The following is a 23,781-nucleotide window of genomic DNA, read 5'->3' on the forward strand; positions in this document are numbered from 1 at the left end:
CGCGGCTTCCGTCACTTCCATCGGCAACGTAATATTACGGCCAGAACGTAGAAGCCGACCCTACTCGTTTTCTTTCTCTCTTTCCACCGATCGACTAAGTTCGATCTGCCCCGCTTACGGCGCGCTTCCTGTTTTTCAAATACACACCAGTTTCTGGGCTTTTGATCATTTACAAAAAAATTTATAATGGACCACGTATCATACCGTTACCGTCTGAATTTTAAATCCGATGCGCTTGTACGATCGAGTCTTGTTGCGTGTCTTTATATAAATGTGGGGAAGCCCTGCACAGTGACTGATAAAAGAAATTTCTCTAATCGATACGATCCGAGTGTCAGTCTCAAACTTTTCTCAAACTTTTGTATTAAAGCTTTTTTTATCATATCGGTAACAGTCGTCCATTTCGTAAAATTATGTCGTTTTTTTATTCTTTCTATCTTAAAAACTTTCTTTCGTCCGTCGACGACTTTTCTTAAACGCAGAAAATTGATTAGCAATAAGAGAATACGATCTGAAACGATTTGAACTCGTTACGCTATCTTACTACGTATCTTGTATTTGAGCCCAGGCTATACTCGGCCACAGTCGTTACAAATGGATTGATCGTATCGACTACTTCCAGTTTCCCTCCCTCGAAATGACGAACTTCTATAGCCCGGCTACGTTAAACGAGGGAAATTGAGAAGGTCGGTTCCGCTGAATAAGAGATTGAAGTGTACGACGATGCATAGAATTTCGTGCTGGGCTTTTTTACTTGGATCATTTCCGTGCCCTTTACAAATATCCCGTCTGAATATTCGTTTTCATCAACGTTATTCGCTCGTTGAGCAGACTTGAAGGGATCAGATCGTGGATCTGTACGCCATTTAGGAAATTTAAAGATATAAAAATCCATAGAATACACATGACGTGCGCAAACAAAATATCCAAGATATATTCATAACGCTTGATATGGAAAACAAATTTTTCTCCTCGTCCTTTTTCTTTTTTTAATCCTAAATTTCCATAAAAATTCGCAGTCTAGAAACGATGCTCCGTTAAGTTCGTCATCGACCGATCTACGATTCGATCGTTTCGATACGCTCGACCACAAATCATACTGTGATTCTCCTGGCACTATGTCCCGTTGAAGAATCTGGGCTAATGCCACGAAGTAGTATCTTCCACCCATGTGATCGAAGCCAGCATTGGAATCGCATCGAGATCAGAAATTCATAAAATCGAGATGGAATGCCGTCCGACGAATTCCTTCGCTCTGAGTATTGCTCGTAATGAGCATATTAATGGAATCGGAAACCGGTTTAGCTTCGATAATGCACGCTCCGTTTCAACAGGTCCTGTCGCCCTCTTAACGTTATCTTTATAGATGAACTTTCAAAGATCGACGCTTTCTTTTTGCGCGACAGTTTAATAAGTCGGTAACAAATAAAATGCGCGATCTCTCAAAAGTGGATACCTGTATACCTTAAAGGCAATTTAAACGCAGGATATGAAATAAGTAAAAATACAAATTAGGGAAAAAGACCCATCCGTGTTCCGTAAATCTGTAGGTAAGATTCAGTAAGGAGACGCACATTTTCGTAAGATGTACGCTCGCTTTTGACTGTGCCTGTGACTCGGAGCATACATCGATCTAACCGCGGCGCGTAAAAAATTAAAATGTCGAAGTAAGCCAGCGAGCGGAGCGCATCTCCTTACTTTATTCAGCTGCGCCACGTTCTCCAGTATGCGGCGCAGTTCCTGGTTGGTCTCGACCTGGAATTCCGTGGCAGCGCGTTCGCCAGAGTCCGGTGAACCGTGGGAAAACGGAGACCCTCCGCGACGCGGTCTTTCGGGGACGAGATGGGGCGATAATGCGGCTCAACGTGCATTAATCAAAGCCAACTTGATTTCTATTCCTTATTTGTACTGCACATAAATATCTGGCCGATAATTTAACGACGACTACTAAAAAGAACTACTGGTTTCCAGTGATCGATAACAAAACTTAGGCAATCGAAGTGGGATTCGCACGAAATGCAATTTAGAAGAGTTCGAGGGGAAATTACTTCGTTTTATTGGGATAATAAGTTAAGAAGAGCTATTAAATTGCTTTGGTATTGATCTAGTTTTGGTTTCGAAAGAAAAATGGCACGAATCGCATGGATGTCGTAATGCCACCTTCTATCGATGGTTGCAAGACGATAGAAGGGACGCCATCCAACGGCGAGCACGAAAACTGAGCGCATCGTCTGTTCTAGCGTGATAAACGACGATTTCGGTCGTGGGAACGCGCCCCTTACATCCTTGCCAACCCTCGCGGCGACACTTCCGCGCTCTGCCGATTTTTCGCTCTTCCGCGACAACCTACGCGAGATCCTTTTACCATAAGATTCGAGAACACCCTTTTTCGCGCGAAACTGTATCTCGTTACGAGAGGGAGAGGTACTCGAGTCGTCAATGAGTCGGTCTTATCGTCTGCACGGTCGCTATCTTAAGGAGAGATTTCCTGTAAGAGTCATACGTACATATTGTGTCTGAACGGCTGGGTATAGTGTTTACAGTTTACACATAGAGATTTTTCTATCAGTATGAGATTATATTACAATACATTCAAGAAGGACTTCTAGACGATCTTCAATTGCCACAGTTAACGCGAGACGTACCGTGTAGAGCTAGAAAGAAGTGCTCGTTAGCTTTCATTGTATGACGACACAGTCGCCAGGATCGCACGATGATAATAATACCTTATATACACATAGTGAAATTTTCGGTCAATATGCCGAGTGATTTGTAATAATTTACGTATAATTTAACATTCACCCAGCGAGAGCTGAATCATAGAAGCATCAGTCATTTTATTTTGTAATAGAAAAGCCCACTGAATAGTTCATACAGTGTAAGGTAATAACGCATAGATATATCATAGAAAATAATGAACAGCGATAAATAATAATTGACCTAATGCGTTAGAAGGTTAATTATAATATACCTATAATCACACGTAATGAATTTATCGGAAACAAACGATCAAACTCGACATTCCTTCTAAGCAACTTTTTCTTACCTCTATATAATGCGCGACTGACACTCATAGGAAATTCTAGTTTTAAAAACATACGTAAAATTGTACCAACTCCTTCTTTGATAATGATAGATAAAACTATATGAACGAAAAGCGATAATCTTACGACAAGCTAGTCGTTTCAGCTTGGCCGGAGAAGTTGGTAATTAAGGCTGAATGAAGACGTCACTTTAATTGGCCTCTGCAGCGATCATAAACCTACAAACGAGATACGATTTCGAAAGAAACATCCTTCCCACTCGTTTGCCGGTGATTTATACCGGCGCGAGTTTCGCGTCGTTTATTTCGAGAAATTGGAGGCAACTGAAAGTCAAAGTCAAGGAAGGAGAAGAGTAACAACCCGCGTAAGGGGCTTCATACGAAGGAATAAGAACGAAGAGCGGAGAGAACGAGAGGAAAATGAACCACGAGGGCAATAACGCGTAGGTTTATTAGCGATGATAGGTAGACACTTGGGGCGCTCGTTTAAGTATTTACCCACGCCCAAAGGACAGCGAGGAGAGTGAGAGAGCGTGGAACGCGGTCGCGGTGGTCTCTCCTTCCCCTTCTCTACGTTGGCTACCAAGGAGGAAACAGAAGGAAAACGAGACGCAGAGGTAATGTAGAACGGCAAAAAGGAGGAGAAAGAGAGATGCTGTGGAGAGAATGGAAGAGAGAAAACGAGAGAGAGAGAGAGAGAGAGAAAGGGAGAGAGAGACGAGAGAGGAAAAGGAAAAAGACGGAGCCGAGAACAGCCCGGTCCCGAAGAGGGAGATGAGCAAAGAAGACGAACGCGTGTAGGATCGTTCGGGAACGAAGAGGAAACGAGACGGTACCAGAGAAGGGGGCAGACAAACAGACCATAGGGGGTGGAGGGGGTAGCGAGGAGGATTCAAATATGGCGTGAGGCAGCAGTGGAATGTGGTTGTTATATACTAGTGAGACATTTGTTTTGATCGTTTTACCCATGGCCGTTGGACTATTGTCGGTGCTTTTTTCCCTACCTCTTCCTTCGCTTTGTTGCGCTTCTCTCTCAACCTCTCTACCTCTCTCTTTCGCTCTTTTCCTTTTCCCTCGGAATACTCGTGATCCTCTCTGGGAGTCCGTTCCCCATGCCCATAGCAGAGCAAACCACGAACGCTTATTACGTCGCGTTGTTTCTCCTCGTGTCCTCCGTTCGGGTTCCCCTCGAAGCCGCGTAAGAGAACCTGCGTACCCCCCGTGTTACGATTTCCGCCCATGCCACGAGATACGTATTCCCGATATCCCGTATTCTCATTCTACGAATCGATTTATTTCGCATCTGACGGATGACTGGGAGTTTCCCCTTGTATAATCGCGAGCCAATGAATAACCTAGATAATTTCGAATATTTTGAACACACCATGTATACAAAGACTTACATCGGATTAAAAAAGGTGCTAGGATACTCGTATAGATCCTGGAGATTATCTTATCGATCTGAGAATTAGGGACTTTAATGCAGAAACATCTTGAATAATGTTAGGTGGCAAACGTTCGTTTGTGAGTTGACATTTAAAACTAACTGATATTTAAATGACTTCTATTTATTATTGCTCCACCCCTATTATCTACTATCCTCGCTTTCTACCAAGTATGTTCGTGGAAAGTTCCTTCGACAATCATAAAGTGAAATAAATATAAATTCACTAATAGAAATAACAAACGAAACGTCGGGTTCATTCGTCATTGGTCCTTCACGAGTTGACTGCCAAGCGAATTTTGCTTTGCACTAGCGATCGCGATACCTACATTGGAATGTTGCGATGTGACACATTATAATATCTAATTTTTCTACCGTTGAACGAGCGCATTTTTTATCTTACATTGTTAGTACTAGTTGCTTTACGTTCTTCGAAGTCGTTTAATCGATGACATTTATTTTATCTTAACGGTAACAACGGTGCTCCACAATCATCGTGGCAATCAACGTGTTAATAAAAGCCACTGTATGTAAGTTGGCCGTTTATCGATTTCATTTGAGCGGGCGTTAATTATCTCTGGAGCGCGCGACATTCTTCTCGAGAGCAGCTTGACGGGTCGTGATGTTTCATATCGCGGGTCGGTGTTACACGAGACAAATCGAGACTCCGGGCGTCCCAGATTACTGTGACGCTACAAAGTCCCAGCCAGCAAGAGTAAGTATCAACTTCGCGCTTCTGGCTAACTCGTTTGCTAGAAGAGAAGAATGCGACCTACGTGTCGTTGCTCGGCCATTTAGCCTTCCTTTCCATACGTCTTTGCAAACAGGGATCTGGAACAGATGCTGGGCTAACGATTATCGCTATGTTCGTTCGCGATCGTCTTCGCGATCGATACCGAAACGTTCCAGTTCTCGTTACTCCGGGTGACGAGGAGAGAGTTGCTACTGGCGACCAACGACGTTTCGCAATCGCATTTAATTCGATACTGTTATATTTCAACTCAGTTTTTTGAAATTTAAACGATTCTTGTAAGAGATATATTTATTTATTCATTCGCGGGATAAACTTCTCGATATAACCGATTGACATACGAAACGGAAAAACAAAAAAAGAAAAAGAAATAAAAGGGAGATATATAAATATATAAGGAATATATAAAATACACAGGGTGAATCATACGTAATTTTAAAGCAATCGAGCTTCATTTTATTGGATAACCACACGATTAATTTATATTTAGCCGTATAAATATTATTGCCCTTATATGTCAACTCGGCAACGCTTTGTGCAGTAATATCAACATTTTTCCACCTCAACCAGCAACCTCGGAAAGAAAGGCTACGAAAAGCTTCAGCTAACCCGGACGGAGCACTAGCTCTCTTTCTCCTATCGTATATCACCTTTTTTTAGAAGTGTTTTTCTCCCGTTTAATTAATAAATTGAATTAAATTGAACTGAATTAAATTAACATCCAATTCTTAAGAAGCGATGACGTGCTCCATAAATGCATTCATCAGACAACATGACGATACAAATAATGGTGAATTCTAAGATGAATTTGGAAAACAGTGTTTATTACTTTTCTCTACTTTTCTAGCAAGGAGTACGAGAATAACTTTGACATTTCCCATGATTCTCTCTTAGTGATTGACTTTCCTTTCTGTTCCACCCGCCCCATTGGATTCACAAAAATGACCCTGTCCTCGACGAACTGCGCTTCGATTCTCGCTATGTATCGACGTATTTCAACGGATACTAAAAACTTTGCGAACTATTTCGCGCATCGACGATTCCCCGAAGATGCCGCGGTCCCTTCTGGTTCATATTCGCGACAGAAATAGTCACAAGTGAAATAACGGTGCCACTTCGTCTCGGAAACGCCGATACAGAGTTTGCTCGGTAAAATTATATATCGAGCACTATTCTCGTGCTTACCGATTTCCTACTCGTCGTAGCATCCCGTTTCTCTGTTCCTCTCTGTCTCTAGCGATCCTCTTTTCCGTCGGACGATATTAATAACGGAGGAAACGTCATACGCCGTCGAGGCATCGATAATCGATAACTACGAGCAGAACGAACAGGTTAATTGTTTCGCGAAGAATGGACAGCGATTCATGGTTATCGGACGAAAGGATAAAGTATAAAAAAGGAAAGTAAAGAAAAGGTGAAGAAAAGTCGCGTTTTGTTCCGGCGTTGGACGATCGCACGAACGATAAACACGCGTGCCTCGAGAAAATGTAGAACGTCTGATGTTTTCCACGGCTGATCTAGATTTCTATCGTACGGTTCTAAGCGCGACGTGGGTGGAACCAACACGAGTCTACCGTTTGTGAACGCGAGAACACGACGCAGCGAGCGTGCGAAGAAACGCCGGATGCTCGGTACGTCCTGTAACGCTGTATGCCATATACATTCTCGTGTTGGTTAATCGATTACAATTTCATATTCATCAAGGATGTGATCTTATATACCCATTGTGTAATAAGCGAAATTTGTTAATATTATTTAAAAGAATAACAGTGATGTAGAGATTATAGCATTTCCTAAGTTATGGTCATAACTTACCAATTAATAACATCAGTGAATTAACAAGCTACAAATGTATGCAGAGTATAAACTTCTCTTTTATGTGTGTGTGTGTGTGTGTGTATGTGTGTATACAATTTTAAATGAAATAAGATAAATATCCGATCTGTAACTTGTAAAATATACTTTTAAAATTCCATTTGCCTTCCTACTAAACTCGTTAATGTTACGTAAAGGTAATTATTACTGATACTCATAATTTGCAGCCTGTGAATCGTAAAATTTCAATAATTAATACTCGTCGAATTATGTAAAAGCGAAATTATGTAAAATACTTGGACAGTTTTCTAATCGTTCGACAACGATGAGAATAACCTCATTTTCTGTGAGTGTCCTAATTTATGAACGGGTTTGTACGTCGTACGCATCGTCACCGCGTACATATGTAAGCGCGACTAGCACGCGTTACTCGTGCTATATCTTTCTTTTTCTATCTCACCCCGTCTAGAAGGCGTACGATCATCGCCTCGGCCAAATCGAGTGGACTCGCGTTAACTCGAGCGCACTTTGCTGCGCAATAATAGACGACAGATGCATGCTACTACGTATATATACGGCGAACGCGTGCCTTCGACGACGACACTCTCGCTTTCGGTCCGTTTCATCGAGTCCGAACGTTCGATCGCTACACTTCGAACGAGGAAAAAGAAACTTATCTCTCACTTCGGTGTATCCGTGTCGCGTCCAAGGCTTTTTCCTCTTAGCTCACGATCGTTCGTGGAATTCGGATTTCTCCGACCCTGGAGATCCGCTTGGTGTTTTGCAATTTCCAGACTCGAGAGTTTCGGTCAAGAGTTCTAACCGTGTGCTCTGGCCCAGGCGATAATTTCCTCGAAAATCCATGGCCAGCGTACGGTATACGCGCGCTGGGAGAGAACGGCCGGCCTACATTCCGCGCGCCGATTCGGCGACGAATAATCAAACGGCCGCTTCTGCGCGTTGCGTAATTTACGGGGTATACGGACGGAAGGTGGCGGACCGGAGCTGGAAGGGGCAAGAAAAAAAGACGCGCCACGCCGCGGGACTCCGCACGCGGACGATGCCCTTCGCCCGAATTTGTCTCGATTCGTCGCCCTTCGGCTTCCCCTTCTATATTTTTTCACATATACGTACGCACACGCGTACACCTACGTATCGGGACACACACGGGCTACATCATACACGTGCACGTATGAACACGGCAATAGGTCGTGTACACGCGCGCGCCAACACGGTCGGCGGTCGGTTATATGTGCCAAGGCTGAAGAGACGAGCCTGTGTGTAAGTAGCGTATAACCCGTCGAGGCCCTGTTCGCGCGTAAACAGAGAAGCGACGACGTCGATGAAACGTCACGGGAGAAAGGTAAGTATGGCTACATCGTCGGGACGACGTAGTTTTAGGTAGTCTCCGTCTCTATCTTTACCCACCTTTATATTCGTCTCTCTTTTTCCCTCTGATGATACTGCAACCCGATAGCCTCGGTTTCGCACTCGATTAATTTCACAGTGATCTTCGCTCGATCGAATAATTATCCATTCACGCCAGGAGAACGTTTGGTCGCGGAATAGCCAGCGAACACCCGTCGAATGGGGCACGAACGTCGAACGCTATAACGTGTACGCTCGATGGAACGGGGGAAATAGGTCGAGACGGGTTTTTAGGCCAACGAGATATGGGCCGATTAACCGAAGCTATTCGAACGTTTTTACCGCTGAAATTCAGGGAAAAAACTTCCTCGGTATGTAACAACGACGACACTTCCGTTGTATCGTCTCATTGTACATATGCGAAGAACCCCGAAGAGTATAGGCGCGTTAACGCCATGAAGTCGCAACAAGTGAAAAAAAAGAGGTGTCGAAGAAGGAAAAGGCGGTGTCAAGTATGTACGGCTCTGCGTTGTATACAAGCGAGAGAAGAACGTGGGTGCCCTTGTGTGTCTGGCCGTGTGAACGCTTTTGGGACAACGCGAATACACGCGTGGAATGCGATGTGTTCCCATCGAGCGCAGACTATACGCACGGTCGAATGAAATGTGGTTCGTGGAAGGTGGAACCAGCACCACCGTCGTTGGGTTCACGCTCCCGCGCACCGTCTTTACATAGTCACAGTTTGCATACTTAACGTGGTCGAGCAACGGCATTCATGGAAGGGCACCCATTCCCTCTTCCTTTCTTCGCCTTTCTTCTCCGTGCTTCATCATCTTCTCTTTGTCTTCTTTTTCTTCCTTACCAGTTTGTTAGCTCTTACCCTCCGTCTCCTCTTTCCTCATTATCCTCCCACCCACCCTTTGTTAGTTGCGACCCTCCCTTCTTCGACAACCGTACGTATCACGCGTCTCGAATTCAGAATCCCTACAGTTTTCATCGATACGTGACCACCAGCTGAGAGTCTTCTAATATACCTTCTTTCATAAATGTCGAGACACTTCCTGGTTTCGTAGAGTGCTAATTGGGTTAAATTATCCAGGAAACGATCGACTGATTGTGATTTCGTATTCTGCTGGAGTAACGATACAGAAATTTGAAGAAACCTTTTGCGAGAGTTATATAAGAAACACGATGAATCAAACGTGCTACGATTCTCGGCTTCTTATATCTTGATTATTGTAGTTTCGCGAAACGATAAAATTCTAATGTTTTCAGAGATTGTTTAACGTAGAATTTCGAAGCGAGAAATCATGCGTATCGATATCGATATTTATCTATTTTCGTGCTATAGCGACCGACTATTAGCTTCAAATGTTACTTTCATATCCAGAATTAACCAGAATATGTATGTACGTAGAGAGGGAATATTAAGATAGGAGTAATGGATAATTAAAATAATGCACAGATAAATAGATATGTATATCGTGTGCCAATAATTATTTTTTTTATAATCTCGGTCTATCTTTACGTACGAAAGATTTCCAACGAAACCTGTAATTCTTGATTCCGATAACTTCCTAATCGCTTCCAAAGATTATCCTACTCTCTGTTTGGTACTTTAGTACTTCTAAATAGGAATTAAAATCAACGTATCATTCTACAAAAAGCATACGACGATAGAATGAACGTACGAACGTGGTTTGGTTCGACTTTCTCGATTGCCATGCCTCGAACTGCGATCGAGTAAACGAAGGGGATCGAAGGACGCCTTATGGCGTATCGAGTGAAAACTCCTGGGACGACCCTCCGCAAGGGGAGAAACAATCGTACGAACTGATACTCGGTTCACGTATTCAACGTGGCGCTAATTAACGCCCCTTGTACACACGGTAATGGGGACAACAGGGTGGGGGCAGCTGGTTGTTCTCAGCCAACACGCCATTGAGTTAATTAGTGCCGATCAATTCACACCGTCGAAGGTGATGCCGGACGTAACGGCGGAAGTGAGAGACTGTGTCTGGATTTTTCAATGATAATCTTTTAAAATGCAAGCCTAAGAAGGGAATCGTTGAAGAACTTGGTCAAAGTATGCTCGACACTAGGTTACGAGGATTTTACGCGCACGTCGCACACGTCGTTCGTCTTAAGTTCAAATGTAATATCGAAGATGTCTGCCATATGAAGCTTTCGAGAGATATCGATTTCGGTTTGAACGTATCTTATTATAGATGATTATTTTTACAATGTATGATGTGTAAACTGCAGATGTTTGTTTATTAATTTTACGGGAAATTTATAGAACCCAAAAATACATAGGATAGAAATGATAGAACACATCTCTAGGTTTTAGGTTTTATCTTTTTAACCGTGTTGATAAAAACATGAACTTGCACAAACATCCGCAGTCCACCGATCTCTTTTTAGCGAAGGAGGCAACATCTGACTGATCGTCTTTCAAAAAGTAGCGCGAACTTGGAAATAACAAAACGATTTAAATACTACGATATATACAAAGTTGTATGAAAGCCAGGAGTTGCTGTCATCAGCTGCTCCCGTGGGATTAAAACGCGCATCAAGCAACTATCCTCGAAATCGAATACTTGTGCGATAATGTTTGCGATTGCTACAACACGACCTTCGTCCATAGAACACTCACACCGACTAAAGACACGTGGACTCGTAGGCTGACTGTTTAAAATTCTTTAGTAAGTAAACTTTATAGTATTCGCCGGTTTTTCTGGGTTTGCAATTGAATGACCAACTACTATTCATAAAGATTCACTGGCACGCAACTCTGGCGTTGGTACGCGAGCAGCACGTGTAAAATAGTGACAAAGCTAGACTGTAGAGAAGGCGCGTGTTCGCGATAAGAATACGGATAATTGCGCGTTGACAGTGATCCCCGAGAGCGGAAACGCCAGTTGAGATTGTTACGAAAAAGATAGACCGGGCACGTCCGACAGATTCTAGCGCAGCGTTCACCAATTTTTCTTTCCTTTTCTTTTTTCGTAACGTGATCCCCTTTTACATAATGTTTAAATAACCTGTGACCCGTATCTGTCGATATAATAAAAAGCAAATTTTAACGAAGTACGTATTTCGAAATATATAATTAAAGAGTTGGCGACGAAAATGATCTTTGTGAAATTGGTCGACTTTTTAATTAAAACGCATTTGTGTAATCAGAAACTAGTATGTATTACAGCATGGTGGAATATTCATATCAATTTGATATTAATTGATATTAAACGATCTATGTTCTGGCTTGTAATCAAACGAACTTCGTATTTTAATTAATTAATTCTGTAATTACAGATTTAGTTAGAGCGATGGATATTTTGTACAAAAAAAAAAAAAAAATGTTAATTTACCGAAGAGAAATGAAAAATGCCAGAGGTTTTTTTTTCGTTCTCCTACAAGAAAGCAATTATGGACAACTCTAATATTTATGATTTAGTGCCTACACGTTAAGACGACGTTCTATGTTGTACCAGGATCGCGGTAATATACACCATTATGCGATGATTTATACTATACGTTAACTATCCACTGTATAATTTTTAATCCCACCTTTTTTCCTCGCATTCATTATTAATATAACTCAGTTAACCCGAGCATTTCAACGTAGAGACAGTTCATTTACGTTCGTGTTTATTTAGACATTCTCGACAGATAAGGAAAGGTAGTTTGAATTTACAAATATCGACGAATAAAACAAACAATTGAAGCAGATATAATCTATTAAAGTAGAAACAATCAATGAACGTTATACATTGCGTAAATAATTTAAGACAAATCACAGCTCCTTGCTTTATAACACTTGCGTAAACGCAATCTCCTTAACGCTCGACATAACATGATTTATAGTAATTTTCTTTTTCTTGCTTTTAATGCGATCATGATAATTGATAATTAATAAATTGAAACATCGAACAAACGACATTTTACACATGCGCTGACATAGTACGTTCGTACACGGCAAGACTTTACGGGTCTCGCTGGACCTATAGGCTGGAAGTCCGATTTTTACCAAATAGAGGGACGTCGCGACGCGAATAGAGCGTCGTTGACGGTCACATCGTGACGTCAACGGCTTTTGCGGTGTCGAAGCGGCCAGAAACATTGGAGGATCGTTATTTACGACAGCGAATCGAGCGTGGCCGCGCTTGGGTTTACGTTTTCTTACGCAAGCCCGAGAAAATAGAGTCACAGTCGGCACTGCGACGCAGAATGTTAAAAGCGAGGTGGTAGCGACGAACGCAATAAAAATTTTGTTTGCGACGCGTACGCGAATACGTTGTTACGCAACCGATTGAGCCACGTACGTACGCGCCACGAACGACAATAAAAATTCTGCTTTCCGAGCACGGTTCATTTTGTTGCTGTGAAAAGAGTGAAAATTTCGTTCTTCCGATGATAAGAAAGATGCAATTCGCTCGATTCAATGACACGTTGGTTCCAGCTGACTAATTTACTTGTAATTTGCCAAATTCGATTATGAACAACTTCTTGCGTGTATTCTGATTCATCTGATAGTGATAGTGCATAAATTTTATCGCAATGTACAAACGAATATATTTTATGAATACAAATTATTCGTACGGGGAACACCAAGAAGTATGCAGAGTATCTGAATGTGTGTTGGAAAATGGTTCATACCATGCATGAAACGAAGTAAGAAATATTAAAATTGATCGAAGTAATCGATAGACGCTACAGAAACAGACAAGGAAAACATTAATTTTATCACAGTGACTTTTGAAACTGACATTTTTGAATTGAACCACGCGACTTTGGATTTCTCGAGAAACTAGCAACATTAATTCACTAGATGCAGATTTAAAGCAAATTTTAAAAACATTATGATTGATCGGAATGGCGGGAAAAATAATGATCGCTTTTCTCAACCTTTTATCTGCGTTTGTAAGGAAAATTTAAACTACACAGTTCGAAGGTTTATATCGGTTACGCGTGTACGTGGTAAAAATTTCATCGAAATCCATTAACCTTAGTAGGAGCTAGAAACGGTAAAAAAAATGATATAAAACACACTTTTCACAACCTTCGGTCTAAAATCTACATCCTTCGATGGCTATCGCTTGTTTCCGCATCCGCCTATCTCGGTGAAAATCACAGCATATATACATATAACTGATATAAATGTTGAAAATGTGTTGTTTATATTTTCGTTACAAGCGTAGATTAAAAAAGGTAAAAAATCTGAATTCTTTCTTCTCGATTCCGACCAATTTCAATCTTTTCAAGACATTTTTCTTTTTTTTTCTCTCTCTCTCTCTCTCTTTTGATATATCATATAGCAAACAAATTCTACTAGCTTGTCGAAAAAAAGCCCAATTTTAAAGAAATTATTCAATTTGAAAGGGTACTGCGACAATTTTGAAAGTCATTGTAATATCGAGCACTTAAACTATTTGATTCGTTACTAGCAGTATATATTTCTGCGACTGATACGTCCGGTTTTAGTAAACAGTGAAACGTATTCCACATTGGCAGTTTGACAATCATAATTTTTACAAAAATGTAGATAACTTCTGCTTATAAACGTAGGAAATTCCTTCCATTATGTAATATTAATTTGGTAATATATTATCGGCTAATATTAATTCGATGGAAATCATTGAAATCGAGAGAGGAAAAAAAAAGAAAGAAAGATATTCGAGAAATAGTTTCGAGAAATCCATATCCTTTTCTGAAATGTCAGAGAACGAATGATTCTGGGAACTAAGTAACGCATAAATCGTTTCACAGGAGGAATATTTTCTCGCGCCATGGTGTGTAAGTAAGTAAGTATGTATCAGAGCATCGAGAAGCCTGTATATTCGATTACAATAACCCGGTACAACCAAGGCCGTCCAGATGTAAACATCGTCATCTTTGTCGTCTTCGAACGAAGTTGTCTCGATCTTCGTCGCTTTTTCAGGGTGTTGTCGGTCGTGCGTAAAAGAACTCGTTGCTCTTTGTCGCCGAGCCAATCTCGAAACACTCCGAGAATCGAGTCTTTGTAACTACATAAATTGTTTCCCTGGAAGAAGCGAAGAACGATTTATGATAGGACGCGGTTATTTTATGTAGCTTTATACAAATAATCCACGATTTCAAATATAATGTTCTCTCAGCGACTGATCTTGCACTAGGATTTAGGACGTTTCAAACGTTTATCCAAATCTACGGCGAAAACAACATCATCGTCTCTGTAGATGTCCTCGACCGTCAGACACACTCGTCGTTTCGTTTACCATTCGAGCTCGTAGAAGCTGCATTTTGTCGCAGTGAATCTAAATCAGTTTAACGAGCGTGTAAACAACCAACGAAAACAGGGAATAGGTAGGGAAATTCGCGTCATTCTCATAGCTATTTGATATTGGTGTTATTTATTTATTCGACAAACTCTAAACTGACTCACTCGCCTAATCTCTATTTCCAAATAAACATGTTGTTCCTGTTAAACTTGTTATAGATATGTACAGATACGTGAAATCGTGAAGAGGGAAGGAAGTTTAGAAAGAATCGTTGAAAAAGAGCAATTGAAGAAGCTGTTCCAATAAAGCAGAAGCAACAAAAGTTCACTCAAATCGAATAACTTCATCGAACGTGCTATAATTTATAGTTAACGAATATTCGTAGTAACAAACGTTTGCACTTCTAAACATAGAAGCTGTACCTTTCTCCTTTCAATATCTAGCCGACATTAAAATCAAAAAATTATCGAATACGAATTTGTCACCATCTTTCCCTGTGAGAGTTTAATTTCAATAATAAATTCCTCTAGCGTGGATATTGACGCACTTACGGCAAGATCGAAGATACAAAAATACACGGAATACAACATAACACATGTATAAAACACCGAAAGTAAAATATCCATTACGATATTCGGTAGATGAAAGAAATCTTCGTTTAGGTTCCATCTCTTCGGTTATTCACAAATATAAATATTATCCGAATTATGGTGTTGATCAACGATTGCCTCTGAACGACTGAAATATTAAACCTGGCTTCTTATTGGTGCAAACACTTGAATTTTTTTAGAGACACAGTAGGCAGAAGGAGAAACGGGCAGAAGCTGAGAGGAAGCTTCCGAGTGGAGGTCGAGTTGGAATCGGTCGAGAGCGGTAAACAAGGAGGCGAGAGTGGCGACGAAACGAGGTTGGCCGAGCAGCCGCGAGGTCAGTGACTAAAGAGAGAAATAACGTAGAACGCGATATAGCCGCGCTACTCTGCCTATTGACGTTCCGAGGACCTTTTACAGAGGAACTAGCAGGAGGGCGATCAACATCGGCTCCGATCGCGTGTTTCACACCGCTCCCGATCTCTCCGACCAACTCTCGTGCGCCACTGTTTTATTTCCTTCCTTCTCGCTCCCTTGGCTAGACTCCATTTCTTCTGTTTCTCTCTGTCTATCTTATTCTCCCCCTGTTCCTCTCGCCGAGCCATTTTTACACCCTGATTCCCCTACTCACCCCACGAAGACAACACGCTGCAAGTACATATGCGCACGATTTTCACATTTGTCGACGCCAGTATCACACAGACCATTGATATCGTTTGGACACACTCGAACGCGAAACCATCCGATTCGTTCAGCGCGCTTGGCCGAATCGATCTTTATCCAGCCTTAGAGGAAACTCGACAGACGAACGATATATCTATAATCGATGGTATGTCATGCAACATCCGAGGTAAACGATCGCGCACTTCCTTTTACATCTTTATTCGTAAGCGTTTACTAGCGTCCGTTCGCTACGCCTCCGATGCTTTCGTTTATGCGTTCGTTTATTTACCGCGTTAGACGGGAGAAACGGTGGAACGCGCGCCGCGAGTCCAACCGACTAGAGTGACCAGACCACTGACAGCGACTACTAAACAGACGATCAATGAGAATCGAAAGCGGCGTTCAAAGTGAATGCTCGATTCGACTGTCCTGTGTATATGGCGCGCATTCGTGCAGGAGGAAAGAGTCCTGGTGAAACGAGGACTCGAATACCGAGCTTCCATTGAACACAAAAGGCATTGGCGGTAGACGATAAGGAACACGCGTCTTCCGAATTCGCTATTTAGCCCGATTCTCTGCTGCTCGTAAAATACAACGTAGGCCGCGTTGTTGGATAAATACGACGACGCCGTGACCGAAATCCAACGACTCGTGTGGCCATGCGTTTTATGAGAGAAAATACCATGAAATTCACTTACCGTGTCAACGTGGAACAAAGGTGAATCCTGGATGCTCGCCGGCGAGAAACGTCTTCGACTTCGTAGACTAATCGAAAGTCGATTGATGACACTGGATATCGGTCAACACCGGGAACACTTGTTCTATGTAAACACGCGTATCAGTCACTACACACGTAAACACATACGCACAGAGAGAGAGGAACACACGAGGTTGTCCGCGGTCGAGTTCTCAGAGAGACCGACGAACTTGGTTAAACCGCACTAAAATACCACGTACGCGACCGTGTTTCGCGAGACACACGGCGAACGATCTATCCGCGTGCGGTGCTATTCATTCTGAGCCGGCGTATCGCGTTTGTTCACCAGAAAAATCACGATTACTCGGGACGCAGATTCCCCGCATGAGTCGCACACAAGTTGTTTACTAGAACGCGCACCACGCCATGCCCCGTGAACGCGCGTCCGCCTCCGTATTCCCCTCGTCCCGCCGAGCAAAACAAGACTCTGCGCAGTAGCCTCGCGCGCACCTTCCGGGCCATGTTCGCACGAGGCGATGTATGCGCCGTTTGTCGTTGCCTCGTGGTCCACCAAGGCGCCGCTGTTCCACTGCGAACCTCCCTCTCTCGCTCTACCTTCCTCTCTCGGTCCCTCTTTCGTTTCCTATCTCTCTCTTTCTTTCTACAGAGAGACAGCTCGCGCGCACGCTATCTCCCTCTCGCTCCAACTTTCGCTCGTTCTCGTTTTCCTCGACCTCTCCGTCTCTCTTCCTGAGATTAGCTCGCTTGTTCGTCTCTGTCCCCCTCCCCTTTCCCGAACCTTGCTCAAACTCTATCGTTGGGTCCATACCATAACCGTGCTATATGCTCCGACGAGGCATAACGGCCAAACAGAATTCAACGGATCTCGCCTTACGTTCTATAACGCAACCACGATTCGCCACGTAACGCGTAAATCAAGCAGGTCATCGTACCCTCGCGTTGCCACCACGCCGGTCCGTTTTGTTGGAAATTTCCAAGGGCATGCCGCACCCTTGCGACGACATCTGTACGAGAATCTATAGAAATAGCAGCTGTATCGATAAAGACGACTCCATATGTATACGTTATCGCACGAGTAAATAATTAGCGGGAAAATTCAAGTCGATTTCAGATTCGCATTACGTATAAGGACTTCTTTCTTTTTTTTTTATTTTTTTTTTTAATAACGTGTTATACAGCTTTATCGCAAAAATTTCATCGGCAGTACGTTTCTTTGCGTGAAGGTAGGCAAATATGAAAATGAAATGACTTTTGGTTATAAGATGAGACTTATGAGGATCACAGGAGTAGAAACGATCTTTGCTGTCTTATGAAATTCTTATCAACATCTTTAAGTTAAACATCGTGAAACAGAAAATAGCGTGACCAGCCCCAAAGACATGGAGAGAACGCAAACAAGGGCCAAGGTGTCTCTGTTGTAATTTGGACAAAGCTCCGGTTGCGTGCACCTCCTAAAAGGAGTGCGATAAAATAGTTTTATGTTTTTGATACACGATTGCGATGCCTAATTCCGATACTTGGAAAAAATCAGTCTGAAAAATATCAATTCTCTCACCATCTCTCGATAAAAATGACAACCAATCCTGTAACCACTTTATCAAGGAAAGTCACGATCGAATAGACAATAGCGCTTCGTTCCGTTCGTGGACCAATTATCTCTGCAGTCACACTTAAGGCCGTAACCATTGTAATCGAGCTTCCACTTCCAATTAGAATTGCGACAGTGTATATAACTGCCGCTGAACTTCCTCCATATTCCGTAATTACTGCAGAAAGTATTCCAATTAAAGTGCCCAATAAATAACATACCTGAATAACAGTAAAATATTCTCTTTACAATGATACTTGCTGCTTAATTATTCTATAGTAGCAATAGTAAGTGCATTTTAGTGTAATATACACACCTTTGTCCCGCATGATTTATTAATATATTTTAATAACAAAGCAGCGATAAACGAAGATACGTAGGAGACCAAGGGAACGGTAGCTAGTGCCTGCTTTCCATTAACATCGGTTTCCTCTATGTATAGTGGCAAATACACGGTGGCCAACGTAATGAAGAGTCTACTGGCTACGTACAACATAGCCACTCTTAACAAAATTGACGTACCGACCCAGGAGTTTCGATCGTTTTGCGAATTATCGAATAACCTTCTAGCTTCTTCTATATTTCCTTTGTGCAAATAGGAATTCTCTAAGAGGTTCCCTTTTAGAAATACGTGGAAGAGCGTAGTAGCCACCAGACCGATCGATGTTAAAGTCAACACGATATCCTGAAAAGGAAGATGTTCGTTAATACTTTCGTATCTCGTTCAAATTATCTCCTGCACAGATTCCATTTATATTTATAATTATTATACTACGTTGTACATATAAACATTCAGTAAAATTAAGGTCAGATATCAGACGCGCGAGTAGGGATTCTTTTCTACTTTTCTCGAACTTAAGAAATCGCCTAACGATAGAAACTACTCGTTCGAAAATTACACAAAGGACGGAGAAAGGTTTTAGCCCTGCTCTCTCCATTAGAAATTTTTTGCTCGAAGGGCGATTAAGAGGGCTCGAATGACGATAACACGGAACATATATTTCCGTCCAATATATTCCTGTCGACGAGATACGCGTAATTTAGACAGTTTTCGATAAGTTTAATTCGAACTACTCACTCTAAATTTATAACTATCCTGTTCATCCAATCGCACCATCGCTTCTTCGTTCGTGGGTAGAACAATCCACGTAACGGCGAACACCGCAACGGCTGCTCCAACTTGAGCGGAATACCTGTACCCCATAACGTACACAGTCTCTATAAATAACGAGAAAAGATTGCATAGGACGACGTTAAAGTTACCTTATTGCAGTTAAATCTGCTCGTGCCAGCAGTGAATTCGTTAACGTTGGGATCATGGACAAATGCGATATCTGTACGGCCGCCCAGCCAGTTTGAAATACAGCGATGCTGAGCACGTAGACGAGCATGATACTTGTGTTTGACGGTTTACTAAAGCCGCCGAAGATCACTGGAAACGACAGCGTGACCATCACCGAGCCGACTATGTGCCAAATCTTCTTCTTTAGGTACTGATCGACGAGTATTCCGAAGATGGGAGTCATGAAGGCATCCACGATTTGGCCTTGAAAATAAAGAAAATCTGCTGTAACGTTCGAGACAAGATTATTTCGATAAAACCTTTTAGATTTCAATTTTCGACTTTGGCTTCTCAAATTTGTCGATGTGACTTTTTTCGCTGACTTTTCTTTCAAATCTTTAAAGATTTTGTCGAGAAAACTTGAAACTTGTGAAACAAGCATTAAAGATAATTACTAGAGAGACGTTTCTGTTATGAGCTCTTTAATTTTTTTAACATCCTCTTCGTATGGTTTTTCCGAATTAAAAATTTAATAATCGTTTACCTAGAAGTAAGAGAGCACCAGCAACGATCGGTTCCAGCAGGGCCACCCTTTGAAAATAGATAAGGGTGTAGGAGAACCACATGGCGGCAGTAAGGTCGTTGAAAATGTGTCCGAAAGCATAAGCGATTTTCGTCGAGGTACTTAGTTTCCTCTCCAACAACGGAAACCGCTCCTCCATGTTTTCCATTTTCGTAAAAATTCGAAATCGACGAGCTTCACACGATTCCAAAGACAAAGAAACTTTCAGTGTGTTCGCGCTTCAAGTGAATTCGTTGAAATCACACAAAGAGCTCTCCATTTTTCGTACGTATCCCTCTGCAAATTAAATAATGTTCGTTCGAACGTTTCATTCCAAATATGAAATACCCGAATTGAATCTTTATGTACACTCCTCGCCAAGAAGATAGCTCAGCTGTGCTATCTTTAATTTCTCAATGACGCGTGTAAAGTTTTTCGTCTGTAACGTATAATATCAAAACATTGTGAGCTCGGAATATGCGGTTCGTTGAAAATAATTAAAAATATTATGAGGTTTAGTGTGTAACAAAAAAAAAATTGCTTTATTTTAAGAACGAAGTGGTAGCACATGTACAATAAGAAAACAATTGTTTGTTCGACCATTCGCGGAGAGACGCGATCGAGAGGAAGCACGTCAACGGGAGTCGTAAATTCCCGTTACGATTAGATAATCGACGAACCGATCGATCCCCTGATTTCTGTTACGATAATAGGGGTGGTTCAATTGAGGTTACACCGAATTAACAGGTATAAATTAATGTTTATTCCAACAACTTTGTAAAGAAGATAATTACACTAATGCGTCTGTGTAAGTTAAGTAAGTGATTGATTTAAGGATAGAAACCCGGCAATGACATATTGACTATTCTAACGATGAAGAATAAGTAAGGTAAAGCGACGATGCTGTGTCGGAGGAAGGCTAGTGATGGATGTTCTAACGCAAAGGACCATCGGATTTGTCGATGACAATTTTGGCTAGGAAAGTGAGGACAATAGACGCTGTTTCTGATTGGATAAAATTGGTTGGTGGACTAGAAAGAGTCTTAGAATTTTAGGAAAAATCAACTTTCCCGCGTCTTCCCGTAGTAAACAATAAGCTTTAGAAACGATTCAGTAAAGAGACGTTTGTTCGATCTGAAGGACCTTAGCTAGCAAATTCCTGAGATTTATGATGGGTCCTTAGGACTATTGAGGGTACGTAGTAAGGATGAGGATTTTTCGTCTAAAAAATAGTACCCTTTCCATTTCTTTTTTCAATGCACTCTTTCTTTTGCACAGCGCAAACGTTCTACTTTGTGTTTCCTTGTTAACGAAGGTTTCTTTTTCGATTTTGACCTCTTAATATTTTTGCAGGATAGTAGAATTCGACGAACGCTCGAAACACTGGCACTAACACTAGACTTTTCCATTATTTGCTTTGTTAATCGTTTGCGTTAACTGCGAGTTAGAAACTACACGCAAAATTGGTCTTATCACGACCGGATAACAATGACGGTCGACCATTACTTTTTTTTTGCCATAATCTTCAACATTTATTAAGAAATTGTGTATTGCGACTTCCTCTTATTACTTTCGATATTTTTCCTACCGATAACTGTTGCTGCTTCAGTTCAAGAATTTGCTTTTTTTCAGACTCGTCTAATTTTCTTCCGCGTCCCATATTTACGAATTTATATAATATTGTACTGTAATCTTTACTCGTTGATAGATTTCTAAACATATTAACATAGCGTGCTATCATTTCGTTCTTAAAATGAAACAATTTTTTTTGTTACACACTAAACCTCATAATATTTTTAATTATTTTCAACGAACCGCATATTCCGAGCTCATAATGTTTTGATATTATACGTTACAAACGAAAAACTTTACACGCGTCATTGGGAAATTAAAGACAGCACACCTGGGCTATCTTTTTAGCGAGAAGCGTATGTACATACACTCAACAAACTGAGCAGCTCGTTATATAAAATAGATGTGAGCGCAGAATATTCAATACAATTACTAATTTCGTTATGTTATCTGGGTCTGATTTGGAAAAAAGATAAATTCCGTCACTTTTGTATAACTAATGCAACTTATCGGATTGAATTAATCCTACGAATTCACACTTAGAAACAATGCAGCTTACTTCATTTTCATTCTCAATGGCCCAAATGTATATGATGGTAATTGATTACAATTGTAAAAAAGAATGGAAGGCGATAGGATCGAATATTAATACAATATATGACTCAACGGTGTAAGTTACACGCTGTCTACAATTACCTACATCTTTCTGCGGTGATGAAATGGGATAATTTGATTATACTTATGCCATGAGAACGCAATAATTGTACGATCATCTTGCCAGCTTCGAAATAAAAAGGAACGTATTTAATGATTTCCAATTAGTTATAAATACATATCACGATACAACTTCATATTTACAATTGCAACTATTCTTATTCACACGCGTCTGTGTTTGTAATTCAAAAGTTCTGCCTCGTTATCTAACGTTCAAACTATAAAAACATAACTATTACGACGTTAACGTCCTTCAACAGAAACTTCCATCTTCGAATTGAAACTTACATCTGCTTGTTGCTACTTCCATTCAAGCGTTGTTGATCTATTTAATGCGACGACGCCGGAAGCCACAAGACGCGCATGAATATCGAAACTCAGCAATATCCGAACGCTGTGTAAGCAGAGTCTGTCATTAACAAGATCTGAACGCGACAAAAACCGCAAAAGAACTTATTTTTCACGGAGATCCAATATTTTTAAGGAAGTGGTTTTGATCGGCCTTCCTTTCACCCGCGAATCAATTCGTGGTCACAATTTCCGCTTAAGGCTATGCACTTGGAAGAAACACGCGTGGAAAGCTTGTTAGTCGGTCGATCGGCCGCAAGAAACACGGATATCTCCGTGAAGGAGCATGGAATCGTTGACGAATCGTAGTAAAAATGTGCACAAAACGTTTCACGATTACATGTCACCGTATCGAATTCCTCGGCAGCTCTACGTTGCTACCGGATGAGATCGTATTTGTTTTTCGCGATTATTTTGCCTCTTCCGTTTTTCCTGTCGCGTATCGATCGTTTAGAACGCGCTGAACGTGCGATCAAACTTTCAGCGAACGCTACACACTTTAACTCGCGAGTGTGGAATTCGAAAGAATTCTTAAAAGGATCACGGATTGCCAGATTTACACGTAGAATTATATTTGGAGGAAGAAACGTACGTGCTTCGTCGTTGCAACTACGAAGCGGAACGGGCTAATCTTCGGTACGTGCGCTGACGAGCCGGTTCATTTAAACACGCATTCCATCCGCGGCCGTGAGCGAAACACGCGACTATCCACGACGTGACTACCTGAGCGACTGAACTTTCAAACGTGCGCCGTTTCCCGCTTCACGGCCTGAAGATTATCGTTTAATCGACGACACGATTATAATAACGCATTACCACCTTCCGATAGCTATTATCTTATCGAGCGAAAAATATCTCTCGAGATTATAAATGAAAATCCATTAGCGAGGCACGAAGTATTATGAATATATATAATAATTAAATAATAGATGTATAATTCTTGTCCGCGCGGGATACTTTATAATCATTTTAAACATAAGTTTTATTAATAAAATCTCCAAAATATAGCGCAATTTAATTTTCCTTATAATACATTGATGAGTATCAATACAATTGTATAATT

General features: G+C 41.4%; 2 protein-coding genes across 6 annotated transcripts in view; both read right to left on the reverse strand.

The window, feature by feature from the left end:
- LOC100748223 (insulin-like peptide receptor) overlaps positions 1 to 17,668 on the reverse strand; it is a 116,579-nt gene extending 98,911 nt beyond the window's left edge. For 2 of the 3 annotated variants that reach the window (XR_002946946.2, XM_003490577.4), the window contains exon 1: positions 16,633 to 17,668. The gene's annotated coding sequence lies outside the window, so the exon portion shown is untranslated. Of the gene's footprint in view, positions 1 to 6,423; positions 6,899 to 16,632 lie in introns of those variants that run through there. The other variant, XM_024368557.2, reaches the window with a different exon arrangement.
- A 107-nt stretch (positions 17,669 to 17,775) lies between these two features.
- LOC100748342 (major facilitator superfamily domain-containing protein 12-like) lies at positions 17,776 to 23,547 on the reverse strand. Of its 3 annotated transcripts, none has more exons than XM_012387339.3 (7): positions 23,311 to 23,547; positions 20,067 to 20,381; positions 19,504 to 19,786; positions 19,319 to 19,433; positions 18,557 to 18,925; positions 18,208 to 18,461; positions 17,776 to 18,103 (listed from the first exon to the last, which is right to left on the reverse strand). In XM_012387339.3, the coding sequence occupies exons 2-7, from the start codon at positions 20,251 to 20,253 to the stop codon at positions 17,983 to 17,985; spliced, it is 1,329 nt and encodes a 442-aa protein (XP_012242762.1). In that variant the 5' UTR covers positions 20,254 to 20,381; positions 23,311 to 23,547; the 3' UTR covers positions 17,776 to 17,982. The 3 variants fall into 3 exon arrangements, with proteins under 3 accessions (XP_012242762.1, XP_003490626.1, XP_024224328.1); XM_003490578.4 differs by having other exon boundaries at positions 22,659 to 23,546; XM_024368560.2 differs by lacking the exon at positions 23,311 to 23,547 and adding an exon at positions 22,357 to 22,454.
- Between the last annotated feature and the right edge of the window lie 234 nt (positions 23,548 to 23,781).

This window comes from Bombus impatiens, unplaced genomic scaffold, assembly GCF_000188095.3.
Source record: "Bombus impatiens unplaced genomic scaffold, BIMP_2.2 scf_0463, whole genome shotgun sequence".
In the NCBI taxonomy this organism is placed as follows: Eukaryota; Metazoa; Arthropoda; class Insecta; order Hymenoptera; family Apidae; genus Bombus; species Bombus impatiens.

What these genes read in the sequence shown, in the direction of transcription:
- LOC100748342 (XM_012387339.3), bottom strand. Translation starts at nt 20,253, where the DNA reads ATGGAAAACATGGAGGAGCGGTTTCCGTTGTTGGAGAGGAAACTAAGT. An exon ending in GCAGATTTAACTGCAATAAG is followed by an intron (nt 19,434 to 19,503) that starts GTAACTTTAACG and finishes TATGGGGTACAG; the next exon opens with GTATTCCGCTCAAGTTGGAG. An exon ending in ATAAATCATGCGGGACAAAG is followed by an intron (nt 18,462 to 18,556) that starts GTGTGTATATTA and finishes ACTGTTATTCAG; the next exon opens with GTATGTTATTTATTGGGCAC.